This window comes from Podarcis tiliguerta (genome assembly GCF_965153285.1).
Source record: "Podarcis tiliguerta genome assembly, chromosome: 7".
NCBI classification, from domain to species: domain Eukaryota; kingdom Metazoa; phylum Chordata; class Lepidosauria; order Squamata; family Lacertidae; genus Podarcis; species Podarcis tiliguerta.
In genome coordinates, this window is record NC_139540.1 from 40,508,752 (window position 1) to 40,521,797 (window position 13,046).

Genomic DNA, 13,046 nt, shown 5'->3' on the forward strand with positions numbered 1-13,046 from the left:
TTACTTCAGATGATTTTAACCAGCCATTCCTTCTCTGAGAGAAAAAACCTATCACTATATAATACAGTATGGAGAATACTAGCTTAAAGATATTGGATATACCAGTATTTAGAATAAGCATGCACATAAAAGAATGCACTGCTCACTCACATCAAATTGAAAAGGATAAACATTGCTCCCAGAAGATGTTTCAATTCTTTCGGAACTCATTCCACTTATGGAGAACAGTCACCTTAAAGGGCTTGTTTGTATGCTTTCATTAATACCTCACACACAGAGAGCCTCATGAAGACGTAGGCCTGATTGGCACAGGAGCAAATATAAGTGATTATAATCCCCTTGGTGGTGGTGGTGGCTATTTGCATTATAGCCCACTTTTTTCTCCAAGCAGCTCAATGTAGCATACATGGTTCTTCCTCTCCTCATTTAATCCCCACAACAACCCTCTGAAATAGGTTAGGCCGAGAGTTACTTGCCTGAGGTCAGCCAGTGAGCTTCATAGCTGAATGGGGATTCGAACCCTGGTCTCCCAGGCGCTAGTCTGATAGTTGAAGCAGCAACATATTGGAATGACTGCTGCATTTCATCCTGATCCTCATACATGTTTATTCAGAAGTGAGCAGTTAGTTTAATGTAACTTCCATCCCATCAATTATGCTTAGCACTGCAGTCCTAATGGAGAAAGACAAATGTATTAGGCCATTGTTTCAACTGGTAAAAACAACTATAACACTAAGGCAACACTTATTAATAAAATTTCATCTCTAAGGATTACAAATGAGTGGCAGTGTAATTTGATAATGGATACTGTAACTGTTAGTATTCTTAAACTATAGGTAATTACGCTGATTTCAAAATAAAAGCACAGAGTTTAAAAATCATTTTTGCAGCTTTACTGACTATAATAGATATTCTTATTGCCATTAATTGAGAAACTGATTAAAAAGAAAACACAAAGCATACATACTACGCAAATTTTAATGAAAAGCAGCTCAGGACACTGTGGTTTTAAGTGGAGGCGTGGTAGGAGCTCCTTAACCCAGCCCCTGCTGAGAAGAGGAAGAAACGTGCCAGTTTTATTTTGGTTCTGGCCAGGCCTGCAAAGATATTAACAGCAATGCAGTGAGTGGAATCTTCCAGTATTCTTCTCCATAGACACAGTGAAAGGTGGTGGTTGCGATTCCCAAAGCATCCTGAAAGCATCTGACAGGAGGTGAACCCAAACACCTGCTTGTCTAACATTTTCAGCTGAAAGTAGCACACATAAGCAACATGCACCTTTTTCAATAACAAGGTGGCGCCTTCATCTCCCAAACTGTATCACAGCCAAAAAAAATTTAAACAAGTATCTACTTAGGCTTCTGCAAGGGGCTTCTGGATACAAAACCTTTTAATATTCTTCCCTTTCCAAGCTGAGCCCCTGCTCATAGACTGTTTCGGAAAGACTTCTCCGTTTCAGAAACAGTATTCCATGCAACAAATAGGGGTCTGCTCCCCCCCCCCCCCCGTTTTAAAGAAAGGTGTAAATGGACCCTAGTTTATGAATCTAGTTTCATGGTTCTTTGGATCCTGGCCACAGTTAATTCCCAGAACCAAAAAGTTATTTTACATCTTATCACAGTGTCTAGACAGCCTTGCACTTTTTAGAATTATCTATTGCTGTTATAAATTATTGTCTATAATATTAATGATCAACTTAAAGGTAATGGTTGGATTTACCAGGGCCTATTGTCTCCAACAGACTATTAAGTATCCAACTGGGTGTCCCATTCTAGGAGCTGAGGTGGGTTATTGCAGAAATAACTCACATATGGCTTTGCCACTCATGAGCCATCAGTGCTTTGATCAGTGAAATAAGCTGCCGTATCATATATCTGACCTGCATTTTAGAATTCTAAGTAATTGATGCTGCCAATGAGTAATTTATGAGGCAATAACTACCTCATGTTAAATCTTGCAAGTCATTTGTCCAGCAGTGTATTTAATGTCAGATTTACTCAGCAGCTAATATGATAAATGAACGTCTAGCTCTTGGAGGAGATTCGCAGTGCTTGTAGCATTTTGAATGATTTAGTTAAAACAAGAACTACTTAGCTTCCAAAAATATGTGATGTCTATGCAACTTAAATGAATCCATAAACCATAGTCAGTTACAAGTTACAAAATAAATGACTGACTGAGTCACCTCACTGATGGCTAGAGAAATGATATCCAGGGAGCATTGGAAATGATGTGACAGGGAAGATTTTTTAACATCAGGTTTAATTTGCTGCTCTAGAAGAAACTGTACTTCTGTACGCATGAGAGAGCAAGCAATGCTGACTCACAAAAATGTGCAACAAACACTGGCAGCTGGTGACTTTTGGAGCTGATAGAGCTACAAATTTTTTACCCCATGCCGCCAGCTACAACAAAGTTCTCTGCCTGCACACCCATACACATGTACCAAATTTCAAGGGGAAATAAATTCAAGTGCCATTGAGAGCCATGCGTCATCATTATTGACTTAAATGATCTCAAGGCCAGCGACCACATACACACACACAAACACCAAGAAAGTAAGGCAGAGGCAAATTACTATGAGTTGTATCCAATGCTGTCTGTCCGTACACCCTCAAAATTTGCACCGAAGGGTAGGAAGACTCCCTAGATTCTGCAGGTGGCCAATATTTCTACTTTTGTGTCAAAACTCGCATTTGAGAGGGGAGTATTTTTAAAATAAAAAACAATAAATGCAAACCATGCAAAAATAAAAACTGCTTTACATTCTCAAAACACAAATCACTAGAAGCCACGTGGGGCTATTTTGTAAGGCTCCAGGAAACTGCATTCCCTGAGGCTGGCCCAGAAATTTACTGCTTGATGAAACTGGGAACCCTGTACCAATCCTCTGGATGCTATCTATTTGACATTGCCTTTGTTATTATGATGATTCACATCATATCGCACTGTGCCTATGGAAAGCTCTAAATAGTTTACATAGGGTTTCCAGGCATTCTTCTATATAGGCACTCGTCAGGCTGAGACCCCATTGCCTTTATAAATGCGGCATCATACACCCTCTGGCTCAGAATACAGTGGGTGAGTGTGGGCTAAGGGTGGAGGGGAGCAAGTGTCTCTCTATAGACTGCCATTTACTTTGGTGCTATGTAAGCAGTAAGAGCAGTAGCAATGATGAGGGGTGCATTACTTAAGTTTGTTCTTGAGCATGACGATACCCCCTCCAGACAAGACCCCCCCCCCTGCACACATGCATGTTCGCTTTGTTGCCATCTATTTATGGTTTAAACATTGAGACTTCTGGAACTAGAAGACCATTTTGTACACAAACACATTAGCATCATCACTTTGATAACAGAATTGTAACGGTAAGGTTGGGTATTCATGTAAAGGCTAAATAAAGTAATATATGAACTAATACGAAGTCACTAACTGCCATTTACAGAGGAGTAGCCATGCTAGTTCATTGCAACAAAATGAGCAAAAGTGTTGATGCATCTTTAAGACTAATAAATTTATTATGGAATAAGTTAGCACAATAAATGTGCCAATCAAGCAGTCACTAATTTTAACCTTCAGTCCTTTGTCGAATTGTCTCTTAGTACGCATGTACACAACTGCACCATAAGCCATGTTTGTCCCTTTTTGATTGTACATTTGGTCTCTTACTGAGACGTGTCTGTTGTTTAATCGTTTAGTCGTGTCCGATTCTTTGTGACCCCATGGACCAGAGCACGCCAGGCACTCCTGTCTTCCACTGCCTCCCACAGTTTGGTCAGGCTCATGTTTGTAGCTTCGAGAACACTGTCCAACCATCTCGTCCTCTGTCGTCCCCTTCTCCTTGTGCCCTCCATCTTTCCCAACATCAGGGTCTTTTCCAGGGAGTCTTCTCTTCTCATGAGGTGGCCAAAGTATTGGAGCCTCAGCTTCACGATCTGTCCTTCCAGTGAGCTCTCAGGGCTGATTTCCTTAAGAATGGATAGGTTTGATCTTCTTGCAGTCCATGGGACTCTCAAGAGTCTCCTCCAGCACCATAATTCAAAAGCATCAATTCTTCGGCGATCAGCCTTCTTTATGGTCCAGCTCTCACTTCAATACATCACTACTGGGGAAACCATAGCTTTAACTACACGGACCTTTGTTGGGAAGGTGATGTCTCTGCTTTTTAAGATGCTGTCTAGGTTGTGATTTGTCTAGCAAGTAGCAAGATGTGTCTAGTAAGTAGCAAGTCATGATTAGGATTGCCTGATGTTTCACCAGATTCCATTTGTCAATTGCAGGTCCAACTGATCTCAGTATGAAAAGACAGGTAGCAACCACTTCTGGATCTTCCAGCAGTAGCAGCTCCAGACCTCAGCTGAGTCCAACTGAAATTAATGCAGTACGGCAACTGGTTGCGGGATACAGAGAATCAGCTGCATTTTTATTGCGTTCTGCAGATGAACTGGAAAACCTTATTTTGCAGCAGAACTGAGACATCAGCATCCTGCTGACCTAGTTTTATCACAGAATTTCCACTAATGACATTTTGATCTCCCAGAGCAGATCTTTCAATTACTGCACAGTCTTGTTGACGAGTTGATTACCATAATGCCACATTGTTCTTGATGTTCTTGGTGTGTTAGGGTTCTTCAAGTGAACTTGGACCTCTGATATCTCTGAGGTATTTTTTATATATCCAGCCTATTGCTTTATGTTTGTTTGTTTTTGTGTATCAGCATCAACAGCAAAAAGTGGCTAGAAATGCTAAACTCGTTCTAACACGGATGGAAGTAGAAGATGCTGGGGGTTCAAAATTGGTCCAAAATCCAAGTGCAATATTAGTGGAATGTGCTATTGACTCAGTGGACTCAAAGCTGCATTATATGGCAAAATGTTGCCAAATGCCCTGTTGTTAACAGGATGCAATTGCAATGAAAAGGATCTTGTATTTTAAAGAAAATGTAATTTTTATAGAAAAAAAACAAGACAAAAATGTTGGTTCTCATTCTAAATTGATCATTTTTACTTTGGTAAATTTTTCACTGATTTTTCAAATAATGTTTTGAGGAGTTATTGTTAAGTCCTCTTCTCTGAAATCTCTGTCCCCCTCTCCAATCCACACCTGTTCCACAGCGAGTACCTTTTTGTGCTGGGCAGCCCATTCCCTGGTGGATCCCAATATACGTAAATATCTCTGGAGTGACTTCCAAAGGAAGTAGACATTTCCTGAACTTAAACCATTTTTGCCTCCATTTCATAATGAGTTTCAGCTTTATTAGCAATTAATAAAGATGTGAGGGTTGTTTTTAAAAAGACATATCATTTTTTAAAAAATTCTTTTTAAAAAGTGGTTTCCTACAAGCTAGCTCACTTAACTCCAGGATTGCTGCTGCTGCTGCTGTCTTATACAAGTCCTTCTAGTAGTGAGTGGATGTAGATGATTGAATGTGAAGAGGTTGCAAGTGACAATCGGAAAATTTGCACTCTTGTGTGTATTTATTTCTTTATTTCTTTTTAAATGAATACATAACTGAAAAGGGCCATTGACACTTCTGATGTGATTTTATAATGTTAACACTGAACTAAAAACTGTACAAAAATTGTAAAGGATGCAGCTGCCACTTAAGCAAAGTCCCCTTCTCCTGATTTCCCCAACCCCTAATTTCTTATTTTATGATGTCAAATACACATCAATTGTGTTTTTGTTGTGCGCTAAGGAAAGCTTATTTTTTATGTATTTAGAGAGAAGTATTTTAGTTCTTGCTTATTGTAATATCTGTTCTGATGTTTAGTTTTTGTTAAATAACAAGTTCCTTGTGCATTCCTGAATTTGCCTTATTTTGTGTACAATTTTTATGTAATTTGGTTTTTGACAATGAGTTTAAGGCATCAGTGATATTTTCTATCTACTTGTTACATATAGTTTTTCAAGTAATGACTGTGATTGTGACAAAGTAATGTGCACTTTTTCTTGTAACTGTGGACATTGCTATGCTTTTTTCCCTTTAGTGTTTCTAGAATTACTGTTGCTTACAGTTATGTTTTAAAAAAAACAACTTTTGTGATACTGTTGGTGAATATCAATGTGAAAAAGCCTATTGAAATGAGTGTTTTGGAGATATCTAAATACACAAATCTTTCTTTTAAGTTGTGGACTTTGAGTTCACAAATTTAAATGAATTTTTTTAAAAAAGAGGGCTGGGAAAAATTCCTCTGTTTTTGTTTGGGTAAATAAACAAACATCTGTGTTTCAATACAGGCCTGTGCAACAATGTTTTAGCATACTGAAAGGTTAATATTTTCTGAACACTGTTGTCTTCTAAAACAGGAAGCTGCAGTTTAAAATCCAATTTAGACGAGAAGTTGGAGAAAATCGCTAAAGAAATATGTGTCTGAGTGGGTAAAGTGGTTAGTTAAGTACTATTTAGAGGCATGTTTGGCATAAATCTTGCAGCCAATCTTGTCTACATTTTAGCTGAGGTCAAGACCACTCAATCTGGCTATTTTGAGTTCCCCTTCTATATGCCAAGAGCGTGGTGTAATTTTGCTGCAATATGCATTTATAACACACTCCCAGCATCCTGGTCCCTGCTGGCTGTTCCTTTACCACGTTAGGGATACAGCAATATTTTGGCCATTCATGGTAAGCTGAAACTTTCCTGAGCTTTGTCTACAAACATAGTTAAAGGTAAAGGTAAAGGACCCCTGATAGTTAAGTCCAGTCGCGGACAACTCTGGGGTTGCAGCGTTCATCTTGCTTTACTGGCCAAGGGAGCTGACGTTTGTCCGCAGACAGTTTTTGCAGGTCATGTGGCCAGCATGACAAACCCACTTCTGATGAACCAGAGCATCGCACAGAAACGGCGTTTACCTTCCCACCGGAGCGGTACCTATTTATCTACTTGCACTTGAGGTGCTTTCAAACTGCTAGGTTGGCAGGAGCAGGAGCAACAGGAGCTCACCCTGTCGCGGGGATTTGAACTGTTGACCTTCTGATCGGCAAGCCCTAGGCTCTGTGGTTTAGACCACAGTGCTACCCACGTCCCAGTCTACAAACATACAGCAGCACAATTCTCTCCAGACCCCTGTGACAGTGACCACTTGCAAACACAAGACTGAGAAAGAGCGGATCGGTGAGTGCATCTGGTGAGCAGAGGAAGGCATCTACCAATCATGAGCAGAACAATTATCATAAATCAGAAAGGTAAACTAACTTATCAAAAAGCACACTGTCACTGGTAGCCGCATCACAAATGATAAATACACATTCTTTGGCCTCCTTATGTAAAATATATTGTCTCCTATTCTATATTTGCAGCAGTCAAGTTACATTCTCTTAGCCACATAACCAAGAATAGAAAATCAGTAGGAAGCAATTCTATGCTTTGGGATGAGCCATCCCCTGCAGAAGTACCGTAGCTACGCATAAGGCTCAATGAGAACCTCTTCTGTCTCAAGCTTGCCTTCTGCCATGTGTGCACTAACCATTGTTTGCAACAAGAAGCCCACTTTCTTCTCCAGGTGACTGGCCTGCAAAGTGCTTATGCCTCTAAGTAACCAGTGTATAAAAAAGAGAGCTATGGAGGGAGGACAAGTGCTGCTGTGCTCAGGTTCTATTTGCCAGCTTCCCATAGGTATCTGACTAGACATTGAGAGAAAAGGATGCTGGGCAAGATGAGCCTTTGGCTTCCTCCACTAGGGCTCTTATCTTCTAACAAGAGGCAAAGGGGGGCACGGAGGCTAATGCAGATCTTCCCCTGTGTGTACAGCTTACCCCTTGCATTATTGTTGACATCATATTATTTTCTCTTTACAGTATCATACGATAATAAAGGTATGTGTCTCAGCTGGGAAATAGTGTAGGTTTTTTTTATAATTCAGAATACAATGGTTTGACATAAAATGGTGCCATGCCCTTCAATGAAGAATAACAAATCAAATTTTGTCTCTACCCATTTCTGCGGTAGTGTCGTCAAGTGCTCCTGTACGTGCCTTTAACAGCTATGTGACAAGAAGAAATTCGGCAGCTGATGTTTTTTCTCCAATCTGCAGATGCAATGGAGGGGGAGGAGCTTGATTTGATGAATGTCCCTATGTGATATTAAAGTACTTAGAATGTTCTACCCCAGTTTCAGTTTTTAAAAATTAATACCTTGCCTCGACATGCAACTATAAAACGTCTATCTTTTTTATCCGCAGTAGCAATTTTACAATGAAGAGCAAGGTCGTGCAACCCACAGTACACAATGTTTAATATTATAGAGTATAGCTTCTGTTTATTTTCCTCTCTCATGGTTGCTGTACAATGGACATGTTCTGTATCGTCATGTGACCCATTATGCCATCTACTTTGTGAGTGCTCTCTTGCACTTTCATAGAAGTCTTTGTGCTTGGTACAGACTTTGCTAATGTGTGGGCCCTGTGCCCCTCAAACCACTGGCTGCAGAAACAAAGTGCAATAATGATGTACTGGTCTTTCCAAAACAGGACAGATTGTTAGCCAAGGAAAATATTTTATAAGTCGTGCATGGTGAAATGCTCTTGGGCCCATTCTATTGTGCCTGAAATCATAAATTTCTGTGTAGGTCCAGTATTGTGCCAGCCCCTCAAATTTAACACACTGATAAGAGTATTTGCTCTTGATAATGTAGTTCTCTATATCCAGCTTTTCCTGTCATCCAAGTTGTACTGTCCCTGTAACTGCCTCAGTAATTTCAGTTAAGATGTTCTTATGCCCTGACTCTGGACATTTTTGTGTTTTTTGAGGCAGACACATTAGGAGCTACTTAACACAATGTCTGATGAAGCAGTATCTCCAGAATGTGTCCACGTCTCAGTTGCTGTCTTCTGCTTTTGAAATAGTTGCTGATATCCATACCTAAACAAACAGAAATGGTTCTGCTCCTCTGCTTTCTCTCTAGCAATTCTATATAAAAAACTCTTATGCCTTTCTTTCAGCCTTCAATGAATCAAAACAGGAGGACTAAATTTCTGTTTCCCAAGAAGCAGATCAGCAATTTCACATCTGAGTTCCTGCTTCTGTTCCTCATACTGCCTTCCAGAGAAAGTTAGTCCAGGCACAGTAATCTACTGTGCAGTGAAGACAAATGCAAAGACAGAAATTCTGGCTCTCTGCAATCTTGTGTTTGTGTGTGTGTGATGTCTGACTGGGTGGAACAATCTTTGTTCCATTATACTTTCATTGGATACTTCTAGATGTTTATTTAAAGTTATGTTCTGTGTATTTCCAAAAGTCAGTCATATGCCAATTATACTGCAAGAAATCTCTGGCCAGTTATTCCACTGTCTACTGAAGTCAAGTAAAGTACCATTTTGTGAAGTTCTACATGATTAGTTCTGTGTAACCAATGTTTTTTCAGCAGCTCCTGGCATATGTGGTGTACCTGTAGCTTAAAAATTCTTAACTGGTGACAGCCTGGGGTCCTGTACCCTAGGTGACCAATTAAGTCCCACCCAGAGGCACTTAATGAGGTGGAGAGACTTGTTAGTGGCAAGAGAAGGTAAAAATTGAAGAGGCATGTGAAGGAAAAGTTTTGGGAGAAACAGACTGGCTTCTTCTGCCTTTGCCAAGGGGAAAAATGAATGGAAGGAAGATTTTTAAAAATTCTACAAAGACCAATGCTCTCCACTTGATTAAGAGGCAGTGGTGCTGCAATGCTTGCCCCGCTCTCAATATTGTGTAGCTCCACCTAGCTCCACCTTTGGCACTAATGAATTAAGCATGGACGTCTGCAGTGAAGGAATCCTAGAAATCTATGTGTATAGGCTCCCCACAGACCCCAAATACAGACATTCATGTCTAATATTTGGATATCACTGGAGGGGCCAATCAATGTGACCCTAAAAGGTGCAGCCAGTGGCATAATCCCACTCCCGCTTGATCGTGTAGAACTCCTTCAAATGCATAAAGGGTCTTAAGGGCTGGGCCAGATGTTGTTTACTTCATAATGAAGAATCTCTATCTCTTGGTTCCTCCAGCCAGTTTTGGGTAGCTGGAGCTTTCCTTTCCCATGTCCCGGTCAGAGACCTAGTGGAAGCAAATAAATCACCCCACCAGATGCTTTCCTTTTTATCTTTCTGGTGGTGGAAGCTGCTCACCCCCCCCCCCCTTCAGTTGCAGACTTTGAGAAGGATGAGCAAGTTCTGCTATGTGTATGGCTGAAAGCCACCTGGCATGAATAAAAAAGCATGCATGCCTCTCTTAATTCTGTCATGAGACTCCAGGAAACCCACTTTCTGCACAGTGTTAATAAACTGATTATGTGATGCCTACTCTGGAATCTGCTGCCAGTATGACATTTCCCCTTGGCAAATGTGGACAGTCACTCGAAAACATTTCATTGAGTGACAGGTGTGTGGGTAGGCCTGAATTGTCTCAAGTACCATGACACTGAGTTTTAACAGTGACAGAAGTTATGTGACTATCTGAATGTTCTTTCTTAATCTTTCATCACTGCTTCTCATATCCAGGATTCTCATAGACATGGAGGACAAGGCTGTCAATTGCTGCCGGTGATGATGGCTATGCACCCCCTCAATTGTCGGAGGTGGTGCGTCTCTGAATGCCAGTTGCCAAGGAATACAAGTAAGGAAAGTACTATTACATTCATGTTATCTGGCTGGCCACCGTGTGAACAGGATGCTGGACTAGATAGGGTAGTTAGTCCACCCCACCCTGCACTCAGCTCTCACCTGTGGCTCCTAGAAGTTGTCAGCATGCATCAGTGGCCACACTCAGGAAACGGTTTTGACTGGTGGACGAAAACCAGCTGAGGGTGGCCGATGGGTCTCAAGCCTTCAGTGTGTTTGGAACTTCCTCTACATGCAAAGACAGGCTCTGACAGATTGAGCAGATGAGGCAAATAGTGGGTCCAAGGCTCAAGAAGCACAAGCTGTAGAGGGAAATGAGAGGTAGATGGGGCTCATCAACCTGGGAAGGAGAAGGAATACTGATCCTAAACCTCCACTGCCTTGCAGCTAAATTCATTTGTGAAAAAGGCTTCAGGAATAAAACTTGAGAAAAAATACATACCTGCTGCCTTGTGGGACAACTTTGGGAGAAGATATGACTAAGGAGCAAACTGTACACAAAGCCAAAGTGGAGCCCCTAATATGGTTAGATGGCATCTTGTACGCCTCCTTCCAGCAACTCCTGCAGCCAAGGTGGTGCCAAATATATTGCTCTGCTCTCTTTTGGATCACATCAGCGAAGCTGGGGTAGGTGGGAGAGGTCTTCTGGTCTGGGTAGCCCAGGATTTTCATACATGCTGCCCAGGCTTGTGCCCCAGAGAGGTCACTTCAGTGCTACTAATGCAGCAAAAACAATGTGGGAGGCGGCAGTTATAAGTTGCTGGCCTCTGCAGCCACAGCTGCGATTCTCCAGTGGTTTCACTTTGCCCCCGGAGGCGCACTCCAGTTTCTCGAGATAGACACATGCCAACAAAAGAACCTTTCCCAAGCAGTGAAAACTTTTAGAGGTGTAGCATTTACTCAGGTTTCCTTTGAATGGAAGAGTTTCAAAAGACTTCCAGTGGACTGGAATATTTGAACATATTTACAGTTTATAAATTGAATATAAGTAGAGACAAATAGACTACTGAAACACTCAAAGCAAAGCAAATCCCATACAAAAGGATAGGATTGGCTTAATGAAAATGACTCACACAACGCAACATAAGCAATGATTATATGCATAACTGAATTACTGGGGTTTCTGAGTATTATTTTATCTAAAGATGGCAGTTCTGGTAAACAGAATGAGCCAAACTAGTCCACCAAGAATTGGCTTGCTAGGGGTAATTTATGAAAAAGAAAGCTACTGAAAGAACCGTAAGTGCAAATCAATCTAGAGCAAAGGCAAATGCAGAGGTAGACTCATTTGAAGCAAGATTCTCTCCCATTCCTTCTTCTACTGTAAATGTGGGGTGACAGGGTCTCAAAGACCCAAATTTGCAGATAAGTATACCAAGTTTTCTCATGTCATTTGTATATCACATAAATAGCACAATAAAATATTCTTGTTTATAAAACCCAATAAAATAAAATAGTAATATAAAAAGACCCAACTTTGCACATCTAAAGGAAATCTATCTTACAAAAGCTGACCTAAACTGCATACTACTTGGCAAACGGGAAGAAGAAAAAATATTCTCAGCTGCAGAGGAAGGTGGCCTCTCTTTTTTAAAATCACAGGGTTGTGGTACCACTTTCAGTATTCATACTAATCATCTATACTAGAGTTTCAGAGCAAAAGCCAGTATTAACTTACATGACATGTGCTCTTGGCCTTGCTCTGTTGAGCTGGTTCAAAGAAACATTCAATCAGATTCCATCGCATTTCAAGTTTAAAGACACAATCGGATTTTGGCTTCAAAACTTGACATCAGATAGCAAAATGTTGATTTTCAAATGACAGGTTTGGCAAGACTTCGTTTTAAAATTAAAATTACTTTTGACTTGACAGGCAGCTAAGAAAGATAGAGCTAAGGCCAATTTCATTTTATGCTTTGATCAACTTTCTCATAACTTTCTCCTGAGTTTCAGGAGTGTTGCTATGGAGATGACACCTTGTGACATCACAGTTGCATCATAATAAGCAAGATGGTGCTGAGCACCTAGCTGGCTTTAGCACAATTTCATAAAATTCTCCAATGAAGGTGAGTCCACCATCTTCTGAGGTATTCCGTTCCACTGCCAAACAGCTCTTCCTGTCAAAAAGGTATTTCTGGTGTTTAGTGGTAATCTCCTTTCTTGTAATTTGAATCCATTGGTTAGGGTACCACCCTCTGGAGCAGCAGAAACCAGCCCTTTAGATACTTGAATATGGCTATCATAGCACCTCTTTTCCAGGCTAAATAGACCCAACTCCCTCAACCATTCCTCGTAAGGCTGTTTTCAGACTGTTGATCATCTGGGTCACCCTCCTTTGTCCATGTTCCAGCTTGTTGATATACTCCTTAAACTGCTGTGCCCAGAACTGGACACAGTATTCCAGGTGGGGTCTGACCAAGGCAGAAGAGAGCAGTACCATTACTTCCCTTGAT

At 40.8% G+C, this 13,046-nt stretch overlaps 1 protein-coding gene and 1 long non-coding RNA gene across 5 annotated transcripts in view; one reads left to right on the forward strand and one right to left on the reverse strand.

Moving 5' to 3' along the window:
- Positions 1-6,236, forward strand: part of NOL4 (nucleolar protein 4) — a 115,150-nt gene extending 108,914 nt beyond the window's left edge. For all 4 annotated transcript variants that reach the window (XM_083451639.1, XM_083451638.1, XM_083451641.1 and 1 more), the window contains one exon: positions 4,281-6,236. In XM_083451639.1, the coding sequence (XP_083307765.1) occupies positions 4,281-4,474 (194 nt within the window). In that variant the 3' untranslated portion in view covers positions 4,475-6,236. The remainder of the gene's footprint in view (positions 1-4,280) is intronic.
- On the reverse strand, positions 593-12,534 carry LOC310682653. Its single transcript, XR_014514068.1, has 4 exons — positions 12,272-12,534; positions 10,696-10,895; positions 8,774-8,860; positions 593-672 (listed from the first exon to the last, which is right to left on the reverse strand). It is a non-coding gene; the product is annotated as an uncharacterized lncRNA (long non-coding RNA).
- Positions 12,535-13,046: the final 512 nt, after the last annotated feature.